This window comes from Acipenser ruthenus, chromosome 5 (assembly GCF_902713425.1).
Source record: "Acipenser ruthenus chromosome 5, fAciRut3.2 maternal haplotype, whole genome shotgun sequence".
Classification (NCBI taxonomy): domain Eukaryota; kingdom Metazoa; phylum Chordata; class Actinopteri; order Acipenseriformes; family Acipenseridae; genus Acipenser; species Acipenser ruthenus.
The window spans coordinates 47,401,986-47,420,516 of NC_081193.1; the positions used below are offsets into that span (position 1 = coordinate 47,401,986).

The 18,531-nt window shown below is 35.7% G+C and overlaps 2 protein-coding genes across 6 annotated transcripts in view; both read left to right on the forward strand.

Moving 5' to 3' along the window:
- Positions 1 to 378: 378 nt before the first annotated feature.
- Positions 379 to 11,982, forward strand: LOC131737221 (leucine-rich repeat-containing protein 74A-like). Its single transcript, XM_059024783.1, has 12 exons — positions 379 to 651; positions 5,874 to 5,981; positions 6,149 to 6,242; positions 6,871 to 6,920; positions 7,251 to 7,332; positions 7,540 to 7,625; positions 8,143 to 8,337; positions 8,952 to 9,047; positions 9,162 to 9,305; positions 9,910 to 10,014; positions 10,505 to 10,590; positions 11,547 to 11,982. The coding sequence occupies exons 1-12, from the start codon at positions 379 to 381 to the stop codon at positions 11,716 to 11,718; spliced, it is 1,491 nt and encodes a 496-aa protein (XP_058880766.1). The 3' UTR covers positions 11,719 to 11,982.
- A 2,299-nt stretch (positions 11,983 to 14,281) lies between these two features.
- LOC117402266 (ribosomal protein S6 kinase delta-1-like) overlaps positions 14,282 to 18,531 on the forward strand; it is a 115,725-nt gene continuing 111,475 nt past the window's right edge. For all 5 annotated transcript variants that reach the window (XM_034003241.3, XM_034003240.3, XM_034921417.2 and 2 more), the window contains exon 1: positions 14,282 to 14,485. In XM_034003241.3, coding sequence (XP_033859132.2) covers positions 14,384 to 14,485 — 102 coding nt within the window. In that variant the 5' untranslated portion in view covers positions 14,282 to 14,383. The remainder of the gene's footprint in view (positions 14,486 to 18,531) is intronic.

The following is an 18,531-nucleotide window of genomic DNA, read 5'->3' on the forward strand; positions in this document are numbered from 1 at the left end:
AAAAAAAGCCAGGATACAGGGAAGTAAATACCAGTTCACCCTCGCTGGCAAAACATTTGAGCACACAACAAATTACACCTACCTGGGACTAATGATCAGTGCATCAGGGAGCTTTAACCCAGCTGCCAGCAGAGCCATTCATGCAATAAAGAAACGGGTGTATAACCTAAAGCCACCAATCGCGGTCTGGCTCAAACTATTTGACCAAGTTATACAACCAATCCTTTTGTACGGCAGTGAAGTTTGGGGTCCCACTCTAAATTGCGAGTACAGTAATTGGGACAAAATTCCAACAGAAATCTTACACGTAGAATTCTGCAAAAACATCTTGCAGTTGCATAGACATACTCCTAGCAATGCTTGTAGAGCTGAGCTAGGATGTTTCCCTTACTGCTCACTGTACAAAAGATAGCTTTGAGGTACTGGAGCCACCTGAACCAAAGCAACCCTGACTCTTACCTGTTCAAGGCCGTGACGAGCCAGGAGAGCTACTCATATAAAAAGACCATCAACTACATGATGGTGAAGCTCTGTGAGGATAACCAGATTAGCATCACAGAGCCTCAGAACAGCTGCTCTAATCAGGCCCCAGTGATATCTAAAATAGCCACCGCCATGAAAAACAAATACCTGAAACACTGGGAGAGGCAAGTAAAATCACAACATAGATTAGAGTGCTACCAGAGTTTAAACAGACCATACGACCTGGCAGAATATTTGGTCAATGTTAAAGACCAAAAACAACTACTGACCAAATATAGATTGAGCAACCACACTTTAGCAATTGAAAAGGGTCCCCACAGAGCCACCTGGAGACCTAGGAGTTTATGTCTTCATCTAGACAATGTGGGGAAGCTATAAAAAAGGCCAACAAGATGCTAGGATATATTGTGAAAGGTGTTGAATTTAAATCAAGGTAAGTAATGTTAAAACTACAATGCATTAGTAAGACCTCATCTAGAATATTGTGTTCGTTCTGGTCACCTCGTTACAAAAAGGATATTGCTGCTCTAGAAAGAGTGCAAAGAAGAGCAACCAGAATTATCCCAGGTTAAAAGGCATGTTGTATGCAGACAGGCTAAAAGAATTGAATCTATTCAGTCTTGAACAAAGAAGACTACGTGGTGATCTGATTCAAGCATTCAAAATTCTAAAAGGTATAGACAATGTCAACCCAGGGGACTTTTTTGACCTGAAAAAAGAAACAAGGACACTGGGTCACAAATGGAGATTAGATAAAGGGGCATTCAGAACAGAAAACAGGTGGCACTATGTAATGTTGTTGAAGCTGACGCCCTGGGATCCTTCAAGAAACTGCTTAATGAGATTCTGGGATCAATAAGCTACTAACAACCAAACGAGTAAGATGGGCTGAATGGCCTCCTCTCGTTTGTAAACTTTCTTATGTTCTTATGTTCTTATGAGACTGTGCGAACACTGTGAGCCAGGCCAGATAGAGAAAGAGCTCCACTTCCTACTGCACTGCCCCAAATACAAGCTACAGCTAATGCAGTCTTGTGTGTGTGTGTGTGTGTGTGTGTGTGTCCTAATTTTATTAGCAGAGAGAAAAAAAAGGAATACAATTCAGGGTTACGATTAAATTAGCGCCATTACTATGTAAACACTTAAGTGTCACTCAATGCATTTATTTTGTCATTATTGTGAGGTGATTATCCATTAATGTCCTTAAAACTACATATCTTGAGATTGTCCTGCTGACAACTGGAACACACCTAAAATATTACAAATAAGTAGTTGTATCCCCTTGTGGTTTAATTTATTACTAACAGACTAGCAGGGCAGCAGTGCGGACTAGTGGGGCAGCAGTGTGGAGTGGTTAGGTCTCTGGACTCCTGACTGAAGGGTTGTGGGTTCAATCCCAGGTGGGGACACTGCTGCTGTACCCTTGAGCAAGGTACTTTACCTAGATTGCTCCAGTAAAAACCCAACTGTATAAATGGGTAATTGTGTGTAAAAAAGAATATAATTGTATGTAAAAATAATGTGATATCTTGTAACAATTGTAAGTCCGCCCTGGATAAGGGCGTCTGCTAAGAAATAAATAATAATACTAAAATTACTTTATGCCAGAGTGGATTGTGATGTACTTATGCAATAAATTATGTAACCAGCTATAACAATGATCATCCAATTATTTGTTTCTCTCTAAACCCCAAATTATTAATTCACTTGGTATTTCAGACATAAATATATATATATATATATATATATATATATATATATATATATATATATATATATATATATATATATTGTTTAGAAACAAAACATTCTAGATAGAATAAAGCATTGCACCTAGCCTGAGTACCCTCTGTGTGTTCTAGCTACAGCTACCTGCCTAGTGTAGTGTAGTGAGAGGATTGCCATGAAGCATCACCTCGTACCCAGGCTTCCATTCAACATGGTTCACATATAGAGACCCTAATGGTTTTATTTAGAATCCTATGTACTGTAACAGGACCTCGAGGCAATACAGATTCCAGAGGAACCCCAATGATAAGGAATGTACAGAAATCTAACTGTAGCACATTGTGCTTATTATAATAGTTCCAATAACTAGTTCTGAAATAATGGCCATAGTCAAAATGAATTCCAGTGAGATATATACAGGTATTTTAAATAACAGCTGTTCCTTTAGTATTCATATGGACTTTTTTTTTTTAAAGTGCTCCTGAAACATTTTAGGTAGCAGTAATAAAAAAATAACAATTAGCATATGCTAGTCTTTAAATAAATACAGACTGTAGTAGCCAGTAAGCTTTTGTGAAAAATAAATCAAGACAGAATCATTAACTTCCCTTCCAGAAAAGCTATTATAACACAGTGTATGACCAAGAAGAAGTCATATCAAAATCATTAGCAGACCACATCATTAGAGTGAAAGGATTTTAAACTAGTATTGTACAGAACTCCTGATATAGTGCTGTTATAGTATGGAACTATGCTGCTGGATTACATTATCTGTGATCCTAATCTTGGTAAAGTATGTCCAAATATGAAAATGTTACCACTGTAGTCCAAAAGCCCATCTACCACCAAGCTGTTTTTTTTTGTTTGTTTGTTTTTTTTAACTATCTACTGGTTGTAGGTAATTTTATGCAATGTTCCTGAAGTAGCTCAAATCAAGCTTGTTTAGAATTTGTGGCTTGAACTATGAACTTGGTGAAAATTGCTTAAAAAATGACATGTTTCTTCCTATAGGTTGCCAAAAATTGCCTATAGTGTAATGGACATAAGAGTACCATTCTACCAGTTACTCGTACCATTGTTACCCTTGCATTATTATTGAAGAACCACTGCATTGCATTGCTGTTGAGAGCCATTTGGTAAGTGCTAACCATGTTTGGCGTAAAATATCACACATTGGCCAAAGAGGTGGCACCATCATTTGGATGAGGATCCATAAATGTATCGTGATCAAAACATGTTTGGGGGAAGGGCACAGGCCCCCAGGATAGTGATGCAGCTGCAGTGGTGGCTTCATTTAAGGGATGTTGTATATAGTATATACACAATACCCTCCAAAAAGGATAGAGTATCTTAATGCTTGTCAAAGGGTATCGGCCGTATATGAGAAGGGAAAATAATTAGTGGAGAGGCAGCTGCCGAATTGGCTGGATTTCGTCCAGCCTTTTAAATGCTTGTCATCACTATGTTTGTAAACAACTAATTTTATTACTTTTCTGTCTGCTCTGATAACACTGTGTCCTTTCTTCCCCTAATGACACAATGTGAATGTATGCATTCATATTAAATCAAAAACAATGACAAGCAAATAAGCCAGCTGTCAGCAGAGATAAGAAAGCAACAGAAGATAAAAAAAAAACTGGCATCAATTGTAAGCAGAATGTTACTGCTATTTGAGTGTCTGAGGGTAGACCGTAATGTAACTGACAGCAAAATGTGATCTAAATATTTGTATCTTTAAAAATTAAGTATTTCTGATACTAAATACAAATTCTAGAGAAACACAAAAAGGATAACAGAATCATTATTAAGCAGTCCTTGATGAAAATACCATGCTGAACTAAAACAACAGTGAGCTGTTGCTAGAAACAATGAGTTTAAGTAAATTCACCTGCTATTCAAGGAATGATGGGAAATGTATGGATGAGCCAGAAAAGGAGTGGGATACAGATTTAGAAGATGCAGGTAAAGTTATCTCTTATTATTATTATTATTATTATTATGGACAGGACATATATATATATATATATATATATATATATATATATATATATATATATATATATATATATATATGTCAGTGTGTCTATAGTTCTTGTTCTGCAGTCTTCAGCTACATCTAGCCACTGTCGTATCTGTGGTTTCTAGTGTGTGCACTGTCAGCAATGTAAAGACACATTCTAAGAAAATTAGCTGCAAGATTAACATACAGGCAAACAACAATATTAAACCATAGCCCAGCACAAAACCTGAAAATAATATAGTTTAATATTGAACAATCCTTATAAAAGTTTACTATGATGAAAGTATAGAAAGGTGTAATAAAACGTAGTGAAAGCATGGGATAAACTCTCATAAAAATAGACTTTGAAAAAATATTATTTCAATAAAACCAGAGTCAAAGCTTTAATGTGACTACTAGGCTATACAAAACAATATATGCTGCATTGTATTGACAGTTATCAGCAACTTTAATTGTATTTAAAGAGTAAGTAACTGGGTTCCGAAAAATATAGCGTTACACGTCCCCATGTGTTGCTACAACTGTTTAAATAACATACCTGTAATTTTTCTTTTCATTGTTAACATCCTGACAACTTTTTACACTTATAACTTATAAATGTTTTCAAAATGTCCTCTCTAGTGCACTGATAGTGTAAGGATTATTGCCCACATTATCAAATAGGTAACACAGCAATAACAATCCATGATGTGGTACAGAACAGAAAAGCCAGAGCGCTTGTTGTTATGCATATTCCTGCAACAGGACTTCTTGTAGCAGTAGTAATAAACAGTAAATGACATTTCAGGATACCCATTAATACAAACTATTATCTTCTCACTGTGTGGTACTTGTACTGTATTACATGTTTCTCATTTAATGATATTTTAATTTCTAAACCAAGAAAACCGTAAAAGCAAACATGACCTTGTCAAAAGTGAACAGTACATTTCAGACTGTGCTAGAAGAGGAGCTGTTCCATGTTCGCTGTTCATCAAGAACTTGCACAGTGAACACTTGAACCTGAATCACTATGGACTTGGGGTCAAGTGTGTCCAGGCTTTGGCATGTCTGCTTAAGGTAAATGTAATCTGTCCTTTGTGGTACATTTTTGTGAATTGGGAGGCTGTGTGGTCCAGTGGTTAAAGAAAAGGGCTTGTAACCAGAAGGTCCCTGGTTCAAATCCCAACTGACTCACTGTGTGACCCTGAGTAAGTCAATTAACCTCCTATGTGCTCTGTCTTTTGGGTGAGATGTTCTCGTAAGTGACTCTGCAGCTGATGCATAGTTCACATACCCTAGTCTCTGAAAGTCGCCTTGGATGAATAAACAAATAATAATAATTGCTTGGGATAGTTCGTTGTAGGGAGAAGGTGGGGTTCTGCAAAAAGATTTGTTATATTCCATGCTAATATGAAACTAAATTAGAAGGTAGCAGAACATATTGCCCCCCATATTTTCAGCATACAGTAGTTTCTGATTGTTTACAGTTCTAAAACCTGAGAGAAGGTACTTTACTTTTGAGTCAAACAGTATACAGAACGCATTTATACCCCAAAAGGAATCACAGTATTAGTCAGACTGGTTATACTGAAATAGCAACATTTTGTAACCATCAAGTATCCAAATGTTCAATTTTTCAAATATTCTCTAATATTGACAGACACACACAAAACTATTAAAACTTGAACTGGAAGACAACAACATTACCATTGAAGGGGTGAAGTACATCAGTGACATGCTGACTGAAAACTGTTTTATACAGCATTTGGTACGTTTCCTATATTTCACAGTATTTTACCAGCACAGAAACAGACCGTCTCTGTGTTATGCTAAAAAAGTTTTTTGTGCTGCTTAAATCTGGCATAATGTTTTCTATTGTTTCTGGTCTGAAATGTTTACAATATAAATACATATGTTTTGTTGTATATAATACAGAATCTGGCACATAACCAGTTGCAGACTGCAGGGGCCAAGGCTATTTGTGATATGTTAAAAGAAAATAATACATTGGAGACAGTTAACTTTTCTGGTAAGATGAAAATCTGTGAATTATGAATGTCAGTGATATTAGATTATTATCAGTTAATTTTATTTTGTTGGGATGCAGTATATCGTTGGTAATTTAATTAAAGGCTTACACAGTAACATTGAGGTAGTCACTGTACCCACTGCTCTATATGAAACAATGCAAAACTCTGTAGTGTGACATGCCTACACACATACGGATGAGTATGCCCTCACCCACTATATATCCTCAGCAGAGCATAATAATTGGTTCCTAAAGACTGATCATTTAAAAAGTTGCTGTGTTTGGGATTATCAGGCCTTTATAAGGTATTTACCTAACTAACTGCAATAGATATGAACATGTCACAGTCAGAGATATTAATGAAAAATAACCTTATAAATCAAGTAGTAGAAGTTTTGATAATGTTTTATTATACTGTACTTTTACCCTATAAATGGGACTGTTATATTTATGTGGATTTTAATCTGTGAAATTTGTAAAGCCATTGTGTACTTTATGGGAACCTGCATTTCAGGAACATTTTAATAAATAACATACATAAAAGTAACACATTTTATGACCAATACCATGCATAATCACTAACTACTGTTTATTTAAGGAAACAAACACAGACTTTTTTAACCTATAGGAAACTACTTTAAAGATAAGGATGCCAAATTCTTTGCTGACGCCTTTGCTGTAAGTCTTTTTTTTACTTGTTTTTAAATTATTCCTCCACATGCTTTTAGTTGGCTCTGAGTTTGGTTGGAGAATCCTTATTGTTTGTCAATTAGCTGTTTTTCCTGATTCCAGAAAAATACTAAGACACATTGACCTTTCAACTGTGTTTGCTCCACTACCTACCTACCTATATGAAATATATATTTAAATTTGAAGGTCCTGAGATAATTTATATTGTGATAAACATATAGTCAATATTTAACCACTGTACATGAGTGCAACTGACACTATATGGTTTTTATGAACTTAAATATTGTATTTAACAGAATTAACTTTTCCACTGTACAGGTGAATAGCACTGTCCAAGTGTTGGACCTTAGTCATAATGAGTTTTCACTGGAAGGAGGTGAACATTTAGGACGACTCCTGGGTAGGTGATTTGCCTGTTTTAAATGAATAAATTCCCTTAAAGAAAATATTGGGATATCATTACAATACCTTTACCCTGAAGAAACACTTGCAACGTACACATATTGCGCATTGTACAAATATTGAACTTTGGTCTTGATACGGCTGCTAATGATATGGAATATATTAGATGATGTAGAAAACCAAGAAAATGCCTGTTGTCTTTCAGTTAAAAACCAGACTCTTGAAGTTCTCAATCTTTGCTGGAACCACTTGAGATTAAAAGGAGCAGTGGCTGTCTGTGGTGGTTTGCAGGTAAGGGGTTCAAAACACAGAAACAGAATCCTGAAGATTGACGGATTCCACTGAACTTTGGTAGAATTGTAGGCAATCGACAGACACATCTTTAAGAGCACTGATTTCTGCAGTCCTTAAAGTAATTGTAGCTAACAAAATAATTACATAATCTTGACTGTTTTGCGCTTCTGTTAACTAAATAGGTTTAAATAATGTGCAGTTTATGTTATGGATTTCTATTTTAAAACATAGTATCTGTTACTTCCAGTTAAAGAAAGTTCTTAGTTTCTATGCCTTATTCTTAGGCTATCTGCCCCTGCTCTTCCTGGGTTATTTCACCTCAGCAGTTTTTTTCTGGGTTAAAGTATGTTACTGGCTGAAAGCATGTCAGTCAATAGGAGAAGCAGCTGCTTTTTGACACTCAAGGTGAACTTCTGTAGAGTATAGTGTGGTGCAGAATTCCAAAAACTCACACACCCCTGGTAGCGTTTATCATCATTCAAACAAAAAATAAATCTTTCTAATGCGTTATCAGGTCAACAACAGTGTACGAAAGCTGGATTTGTCTTGGAATGGCTTTGGAGATGAGGGGGCCTTTGCCTTGACTGAAGTACTGAAATGTAACAAACAACTGGAGTTCTTGGACCTGACCAACAACCGCATCTCCTGTCGAGGTGCAAAGATGCTGGCAACTGGACTGGCTGTGAACAGCACCTTACAGTTTTTAAAGGTAAATTGTGTTTATTAAAGATACATTTTCTCAAATAGTTTTTGAGTTAAGGACATACCACTCCGGTGTTAGTGAATGAATAATGTTTGTATGGAATTGAGGCCATATTATTCAGAAGTTCTGTCCCTAACCTATCAGGTAGTTGTAGCTAATAGAATCCTTTCATAAAACTTGTTGTGTACTTCAATTTTCACCAAAGTCTGATCTCAGATGTCTGTTCTCTACCTGAAAGTAAGCAAAAAGAGTTTTCTTTCAGCCTAGTATAGTACCAAAAAACTTTTTTTTAAATGAAAAAACATTTTACATATAAATACATATAACATCTGCTACTTTAAAAAACGGCACATTTGAGACCTATATAGTGAATGGGAGTACACAATAGCTGAAATTGTTGTGTTAGCTGCAACTACTTTTAGATATTAACATTGCTCTTATAAAACAGCCCTTTATAGTTCTATAGTATATATGGCAACAACTAATGTTTTCCCCATAATGTAAATTTGCCTTTAAGGTGGAGCACAGTGTGGCCTCAAAACCACGACTCCCCATTTCAGCATTAAAAGGCAAGAACACTGTATTATGATAAAATATGAATTTTGATTTCTTTCCTGCAGCTCTCTCGGAATCCTTTAACACTTGACGGAACGATGGCTCTGCTTCTTGCTGTGAAAGACAACCAGAGTTCAACACTTGAAGAACTTGATGTTTCAGTATGTATTAACATGTACATAATTAATTTGCATCCTTATCTGTGGGAGATAGTAATATCGTTACCAGTAATCATCATTCAATTTATGGATATTTTCTTTTCTTTTGACAAATAGAACATATTGGTGAATGAAGCATTTCTACAGCTGTTGGAGGAGACTAGAAAATATCACCCAAAGCTACTTCTTCACTATGCTGGGATGGGTGGTTGGGTATCAAAGAAGCCAAAAGAAAAGACAGACCCCATGAAAGCAATCCAGGTATGCCTTGACAAGCACAATTAGTTGCTATGAGAAGATGTCTTTCAAGTAACTTGGCCTCTTCCAAGGGTCTCCTGCCTCAGTCGTTTATGAGCAGAGCTGTCAGTTCACAGTCAGATAACTCTACTGTTCTGTGTCAGGAAAGTGAATGGATGCAAGAATCTACAAATGTCAAATGTAGATATCAAAGATGTTGTCTCAAAATGTTTGGAGCTACTCAATTAATTTGGTAAAGTTAGCAAACACAAACAGTACTGCAAGTAGCAACTTACCCATTTCTGCTAGTCCTATAATCGTATGGCCCATCAACCGGTGCCTACACTGTACAGGTATCATTGCACTGCACTGAATAGTTTGTCAAAATAATATACAACAGACTGTATCATGAGATAATTAACCAATAGCAGAATAAAGAAATGACTTCATGAATGAGGGGTGGGTTTAGTGCTTATTTCCTACGATCTATCAATATGGGTTATAAAAGACTAAAACATGGACAATGTATTTGATCAATGTACAGTAGTACAGAAGTGCTGTGGTACAGTAATACATGGTAACATGTGTTTACAATAAACATAAAATTGAAATATTTTCTGCCCTTCAGGATTACTTAGTGGAGCGCAAGCTAAGACTCTGGGACTTCTTTCGGAATATTGATAAAGCTGGCACACAGACTGTCTCTATTCAAGATTTCAGAGGGGCGTTGCAGGTGAGGACCTCTATCTTCTAAACCACAGGGGACTTTTATTTCCACAGCAGGTGCAGGAGTTTTCATCCCCTGATGCAGACAGCCCTAACTTTTTTTTTTTTTTTATCTACAATGGACCACATGTAGCTTCAGAGCTAGCGTTGAATAACATTACTTTTTACTGAATACATAAAGTATATATTTTACTAGAATCTATCTTGAATTCATTTTAATCCAACGACAGACTGCATGGGCATTCCGGGGCATTGTTAAGTAGATGTGGAGCTTGATCAAAGGGACTCCTTAGACTCAGGTGTTTAATTTGGGTTTAGTCATACTTTATTTTCAATATATTGTACTTATTATATATACATAATACTACATAAATGTACATTGAGTGTTGTGTCCATTTGATTTTCCTAAACGTATTTGAATACAAAATATCAAATATACACATTTGTTTGTTTTCATTGTCTCTATTGTGTACTGTCTGTGTGTTTTTTTGTTTTAGAATCTTCACATCCCTCTGCAGAAGAATGCATTGGAAGAACTCATACAAAGGTTAGATGTGGACAGGAACGGCAACATTGACTACAGGTGAGGAAAATTAATATTCAAATGTAAAAAAGGGGGCTTTGATGTTTGGTTTGGAATTATATGCACATGTTTTCAGTACAGAATTTACAGTGAGTAAATTTGGACAGGAAGTAGGCACTAAATAATATGGTACACCTCAAACACTTCACTGTATAAATGGATCTGAATAAATCAAATAATGCCTTCTATTGTAATGTACAATACCTATACTGCAGTGGTGTAGTCTGTACAGTCTTTTTTTCAAATAGAAATGGTAAAAGGAAGATAGTACAAGGAATAGAGCATTTGTCATAAATGTATTTTCCCAAATATAATGTGCTTAAGATAAATGTTTCTTAGGGAATTTGACTAACTTTTTGGCATTATTCCAAGAAGCATGGAAATATATTTTGGTGACCTTTTTTCAAGTTTGATATTTTTTGTAATACATACAGCTATGGCCAAAAGTTCTGCAAGACCTAGAATGTTGTGATTGAGACATAATTAAAAAATAAATAAATACATGAACATAATTTAGATCTTTTATTTAACATCATGTAATCAAAGAAACTACAAAATGATAATGCAAAAGTCTACCGGAAGCCATAATAGTAGTACTGTATTTCATGTTAAATTACAAAATATTTTTTTAAGTTTTTCATTAAGTATATGGAAAACTGCAACACGGCATGTAATTCAATATGTTAACATAACATTATTCAGCAGATTTCATTCGACTTTATGAAGCAAAAATAGTTAATTCTATAGAGTGCTGCAAAACTTTTGGCCATAGCTGTATTAATACATAGGCTCTTTTCTTTTTTATGTGTGTGTACCTGTGAGACAGAAAGCCATATATTACTGCATTCTTTCACAAATGAGCCACAATAACAATAACCAAAGATTACATGTATTTTAATATATACTGCATATTTTTATGATAGTTTATAACACACACTGCTTCCTGTCAATTTTAGTGAACTGTTACAGGGCCAAAAGGATTTTCTACGCAAATCCCGCCATGTGGAAAATCAAAGACAAAAAGTCAGTTCTTCAGAGGAAAAGATGCTGAGTGAGCTCAGTCGCAGAGTGAAGAACATGATCCCAGCAGATCTCAGACATGATTCTCTGCATTCTTCTAAAAGATAGTTTCACTCCAGAGTTGGCTGCACTTCAGTTGTTGCTCAATGATTCTACCAATTCTATCAATAGCTCAGGCCACTATCATAGCCCTTGTACTATCATCACCCCCTACAACAGAATTGTAGGACCATTGCATTTCTATTAAAGAGTAGGTGTACATAAATGAAAAGAAAATTGTACTGTTAGTATTGTAATTGTTTGTATTGTATGTCTGTTCAATGTATTGTTTTCATATTTACCTGCTATCGTACACATGGACTACAGCACCCAATAAGCAAATAAATAATATTGTAACTACTGTACTGTGTTAGTTTTATTGTGCTAAACGATAATGAAAATACCATCTCAAAAAACAGTCATATTTTAAGTGTGCAAACTTTTTGTTAGACTTTGCAGAAACATAAGTTTATACACACAAGTAATACAGTTTCTTAGTTCAGTTTCTATCCAACTCTACCATGTTACCTGTTGCACTGTATTCAAAGGTGTGAAATGTAGTTTCCTCGGCTATTGCCTGATGGCTAGGTGAGTTTACTTGGGAGTTGTATGTGTTTGGGATACACAACTTGTAAGAAAAGCTAGCTGTTGTTATTTTCGCAATCAATACGAACCAGACTGTATTAAAAAAGTATTCAAACATTTAAACCCAAAATGTATTTTAAAAATCAACAAAATGATGCATCAACAAAACAACAAATTATAACAAACATCTTTTCGACAATTATTTTAATTTCAAGCAGGTTGACAACATATCTTCAGCTTTAAAAGTTTAAACAATCTTTTATTTTGATGAGACATTTTGAGAAGTTAACTTGAATATTTTGTAACATCTTACCTCTCAAACAGTATTTATATGTGTACCAAATATGTTTACTAAATAACTCACAAGCTATTTAAAAATAGCTTTAAGTCTGCATTGATGGATTAAATTGAATACCAAAAACATGAAACTGTTCAATGCTGCTTCAGGTTTGTGGCACATTTAAAACTCAAGCGTACCTGCTGCACATATTGTTTTTGTTGATGTTCAAGTTATGTGGGCTGGTTCACATATCTTTACTTTCATGTCAGTAGCCAATGGCCCTGTATGGCATTTTTTATCGCTGAAGATTTGGGGCTCCAATAATTGTTGGTTTAGTTACAGTCGAATAAAGTTCAATGTCATCCCTTTGAGGTAACATATTCTAGAATAGTTTCAAGCTGTCAGAATTTAAATGATTTTGAGAGGAGTTACTGGTCTGTGTTTTCTGATATGGTATAAAGAACTGAAAAATGAGTAATTATATTTAACTTATTACTTATTTTACAAGCTTTTGTGTTTTGTAGTTATGTTTAAAATAAACTGTGTTTGGTGGATTATATATTACATTTTTGTAGCAAAAGCCAGGCAGGTACTAAATCTGCTGTGCATTTCTTGCATTCTCTTGAAGAATACCAAGGTAAAATGCAATGTATGTTTAGAAGGTGTGGTTGTCTTCAGTAACCTGAAGAAATCACCAGCAAATTCTATGTTGTCCCCGACTGTTAATACACAACTGTAACTTATAAATATACATTAAAAACAATGATAAAATAGACTGCGAGAAGCAGAAATAAAGTTATTTATTCAAAACACATGTTCTAATTTGTATTAAATACAGTATTTTCACTTAAAAGCTTTTGTTCACAGAATAATTTGTGCTGTTTTTCAGAATTAAACCTGGTAGAAGCATAGCCGCGTGGTGTGAGCCACACAGTGTAGGTTCGCATCCTGGCTGTGCGGAGTCGCTGGTTCAAAGGGGCCATCACATTGGCTCTGGCGCACCCATGGGTTAGGGAGGCAGAACCGTCAGGTACTGCTTCTTCTCATCACGCTACAGTGAACCCTGCAGGCCAGGTGCCCAGTGAGCTCAGAGCGGACACCTGCAGGGCTGGCCTTTATCTTCCAGAGACCGGTAGCTTGCTGACATCTACTCTCGAGTACCTGGGTGTAAAACAGGAATCTGGCTTGGTTGTGGGATCGGAAGCCTTCAATGAGCCTTCAGATCTCCTGAGCTGTGTGGGTAATTGCTGCGGTGAGGAGAAAAAAATAATGGAACATTCCAAATTGGGTAGAAAATTGGGGGTAAAATAATAGTTATTAAAATAATAACTAAATTAATAATAATAAAATAAAATAAATGTGTCCTGTTTTCTGTGGCTGGTTGAAGCCAATGACAATCTGAACTGAACTGAGAGGTGAGGTTAACGTTTTCTATAGGTCTCAAATGTGCAGCATTTGAGACCTATATAAAATATTGTACTTCCATTAGCTAAATCGATTTTAATATGTAGTTTTGAAAGAAACACATGATATACCATACCTTTCAGCCTGTAAAAGGCTTTGACCCATAGAAAAAAGAAAAAAAAAACTTGCTGAGGTGAAATGACCCAGGAACGATAACCCAAGAATAAGGCATAGAAACCAAAAGCTTCCTTTAATGTACATTCTACAAGTAGCTGAGTTAGACTATATTGGTCATGAACACACATCCCTAAATGCCTTCCCCGGGGTTTAATTCTACACACCAATGAATAAAAGAAGGTAGGGCGGGATTTCCTGCCTCCCGGAAGAGAGTTGGAAGGGAATCCGGAAGTGTCTCCAGTGCTGGGCTTCCACAGTAGAGAATGTGATGGCTTTGCTGTTAGCAGAATGAAATCTCAGCGAGACAGAGGGGAATGTGCCCGATTCTACACTGTTACCGACCCCAAGAAGCACCAGAAAGGATACACTGTTTACCAAGTCACTGCCAGGGTAAGCGTCTGACACAGATTTTACTATCGCAAACCTTGCAGTGTCATCATAGGTAGCCAATATTAATAACAATATTTTGACATTATGCAGAATAAACCATTTTTATTTCCGTATAATTAACTGTAAAAGCAAGCAAATAACAGACGATTTCCGCAGGGATGTGTTACCTACCGTCTGCGTTACTGACTGTGTCTATTGTGACTATGAGCCTAATATATTTGATGATACGGTGTTTACTGACAAACGATCGTACCTAAATTCAGACTTATAAATTATACAAGTTAGTGGCTTCTGTACTACAGTGTGGTGTTGTTATTACGTAATGCATTTATTCTTTTAACGCTGGTATTTTTTAATACCCTTCAATGTAGTGCAGTACTTAGACAGTACAGTTACATTTTGGTTGGCTGGTGTCATGATAAGCTACCTAAAGTGTGCAAAAACAAAACAAAACAAAACAAAAAAATCATCTAGGAGATATAATATTTTAGCTTCCAAGTGAGAAAAAGTTTGGTGCTAGGGAGCATTTCTGTATGATATTCAAAATTCAAAAAAGCTTTATTCTCCATTAAATAGAGCATAACATGGAAATTTGTCTTCAGCTTAGTACAAAAGAAACAACAATGTACACACAGCATCAATAAATAACAATCAATTATGAAACAATAATCCATGCTAGCTAGCACAGCAGGAGCTCATTGTTGACCAGCAACATACCATACTCGCATACAAGCACACACTTACACACAAAAGTGTGCACACACTTCTCAGGTCTTCCACCTCTTTTCCTCATAAAGGATTGAAGTTGCCGATGGAATAAATGATTTTTTTAAACAGTTTTTCCATGCAAGAGGAACTTTGAATTGTCAACCTGATGGCAGTAATTGAAATGAAGAATTGAGAGGGTGTGTACTATCATTAAAAATTTGTATGAATTTCCTTTTAACTGCTTGATGGTACGGGTCGGATAACTGCAGCTGTTCGGTACCGATTATTTCACTTGCCAGTTTTGTTTTATTTTTTACTGAGAGATTACCATACCATGATACTATATTAAAAGTAAGCATGCTCTCAATGAGAGATCTATAAACAGACACTAAAGTTTCCCTTCCAACATCAACACTTCTTAGTTTTCTGAGAAGAAGAAGTCGCTGTTGTGCCTTCTTATATATGTAATCAACATTTCCAGAAAACATAAAGTTTTGGTCTCGCACAGTGGCTTAAAGAGGGGATGTGGTGAGCCTAATGCGTGCCTCCCTCCACAGCACATTTCTTTTGTTTTCTGAACATTTAGTTCTAGAAAGCTTTCAGCAAACCACGAAGTCAAAGAGTTAACATACTTAAAATACTGAGATAGTGAAGATTCATCTTTGAGACATGCCACTAATGTCATATCCGCTGCATATTTGATCAAAGTACAATCACTATTATTACACATCATCTCATTTATATAAATTGAGAAGAGGACAGGGGACAGGACATATGCCTGGGGGACCCCCGTATTTAAAACCAATTTATTATTATTATTTATTTCTTAGCAGACGCCCTTATCCAGGGTGACTTACAATTGTTTCAATATATCACATTATTTTTCATACAATTACATTATTTTTTACACATTATTTTTACATACAATTACCCATTTATACAGTTGGGTTTTTACTGGAGCAATCTAGGTAAAGTACCTTGCCCACCTGGTATTGAACCTACGAGCCTCCGGTCAAGAGTCCAGAGCCCTAACCACTACTCCACACTGCTGCCCTGTCCTCAGATAAAAACCCTTTCACATTGACACGCTGTGGCCAATCACACAGAAATGCCCTAATCCACAGCACCAGAGTTGTATTTGTTTGTAAATCACATAGACTTTTCAGTAATAAATGTAGTTGAATGGTATTAAAAGCGAGGAGAAATCCATGAACAAAATATGTATGTAAGTGCCTGAAATATCTAAATGACAAGAAGGTAATTCTAAAAGTGTCATGGTAGAATCCTCCACTCCCCGTTTTGCTTTAGGCAAATTGTAGTGGATCCATCTGATCAGCCACAATTGCGGTCAACTGGCTACAAACAACCCTTTCCATGCATTTAGTATAGAAGTTAAGGCTACAGGTCTGAAATCATTCAAACATTTAGCATTTGTTTTCTTTGGCACTAGTATTATGGTAGACGATCTCCATGTACGAGGAACAAAACATGTATTTAAAAACAGTTGAAAAAGTTGGGCAAATACATGTCCTAATTGTGCAAGTTTAAATCTTTTATTTCCTTGTACAAACGCTATTTTCTTCTGATTCAAACAGTATTTTAGTTCTTTACTGATCCATGGTTTATTTGGGTAAATAGTTACTTGTTTTGTTGGTATAAGAGTCTACACAGAATTCAATATAAGAGGTTATGGTATCTGTTAACATGTCCTGATCAGATGCACAATTATAAAAAAAAAACACATTCCAATTCCAAGCAGCCTCTAAGTTCTTCTGTAGCGTCATTTGTCCAGGTCCGAATTGATTTAGTTTGTGGACTTTCCTTTTTCAGCTTCTGCCGATATCTAGGGAGTAAATTAACCACATTATGGTCTTGATCACCCTACTTTGAAACATACGCATCAGTCACATTACCGAAACACAGATCCAGAGTTCGGTTCAATCTGGTCGGGCACGTCGCATATTGATTCAAGTTTGGAAGGAGTATAGTAACATCGCGTTTAATAAAGTCCCCTAGCAAAAACACAGGCTGGTCCACAGACCTGTTCAGTGCTTTATTGTAACCCCCTTCAGCTGCAAGAATGATGTCAGGGCCCGGAACATATGAACATAAAACATGATGTACCTGAGAAGACACAACTGCTAAACCAGAGAGCAGATGTTTACACTTAACAACATACTGTAATAGTGTGTGAGAATACCATATTAATTACTATAATGGAACAGACCAGATAGAACCATTAGTTAGACTCTGTAAACCCCACACAATCTAACAGCGTATTGTGGTAAATTATTGGGGATTCTCATTAATGTATTAATTTAAAAAACAATTACCAGTACAATACAAGTTATGTATGACATGGCAAAATCATAAATGCTTCTCCACGGTCTACAGTGGTTACTGTGGTTACTGTGGTTGCCGTGATGCTAACCTGCAGGTGCTATGTTGTACTCTTCAGTAAGATGTAATGTAAGATTCTGAACACTTTCAGTTTGTTTGTAGGTTAAACCAGACATTACCCAAGCCCCAGTGGCAGTGCTACAGAAATGAAACTGAACTGGCAGAAACTAAAACAGTCTTTTAAAGCAAAATCATCTTTCATTTAGCTTCAGTAATAATGAGTCCAGCTGACACGATTCACTTTTTAACACAAACAGATTTAAAGCTGCTTTACAGCCCCACAATTATGCTTATTTTCTCTCTCTTTTTACAGACTTTCATAGTTTAGCGGCCTGTGCAATCTACTCTTTCAGAAAGCAGACCTTGTTAACTAGTCTGTTTGTTGGTAAAGCAGTAAATGAGGACACAAGCTTTTTCCTCTTTGGAGTCTGCAGTCTAAAGGCCCTTAAGTCCCGCACATCCTCATGCTACTGCAGTATAGGAAGCTCAGATAACAATCAACAGCAAACACGGATATATATATATATATATATTCTACCGTAGGGGCAATGCATAACTATTTTTATTATTCATATGAAGCACAACATCGTTAATTTGGCTATCAGTTACATTTTTAAAGTGACATACTGGTTTGTGCCCTTCTACAGTAGGGATGATAAGTAACTTTTTTTTTTACTGCCATACATGTTAAGTAGTGCCGAATATTTTAATAATTTTATTTAAAAAAACAAACAAAAAAACCCATATATATATATATATATATATATATATATATATATATATATATATATATATGTAATATGTATATATGTAATATGTATATAGTATGTATGTATGTATATACATGTAGAATCTACACAAACTACTCCACATTGATAAAGTTAAAAAATGCATACAGAATATAAATAAGTAAGATTTACAGAGAAAAACAGATTTAC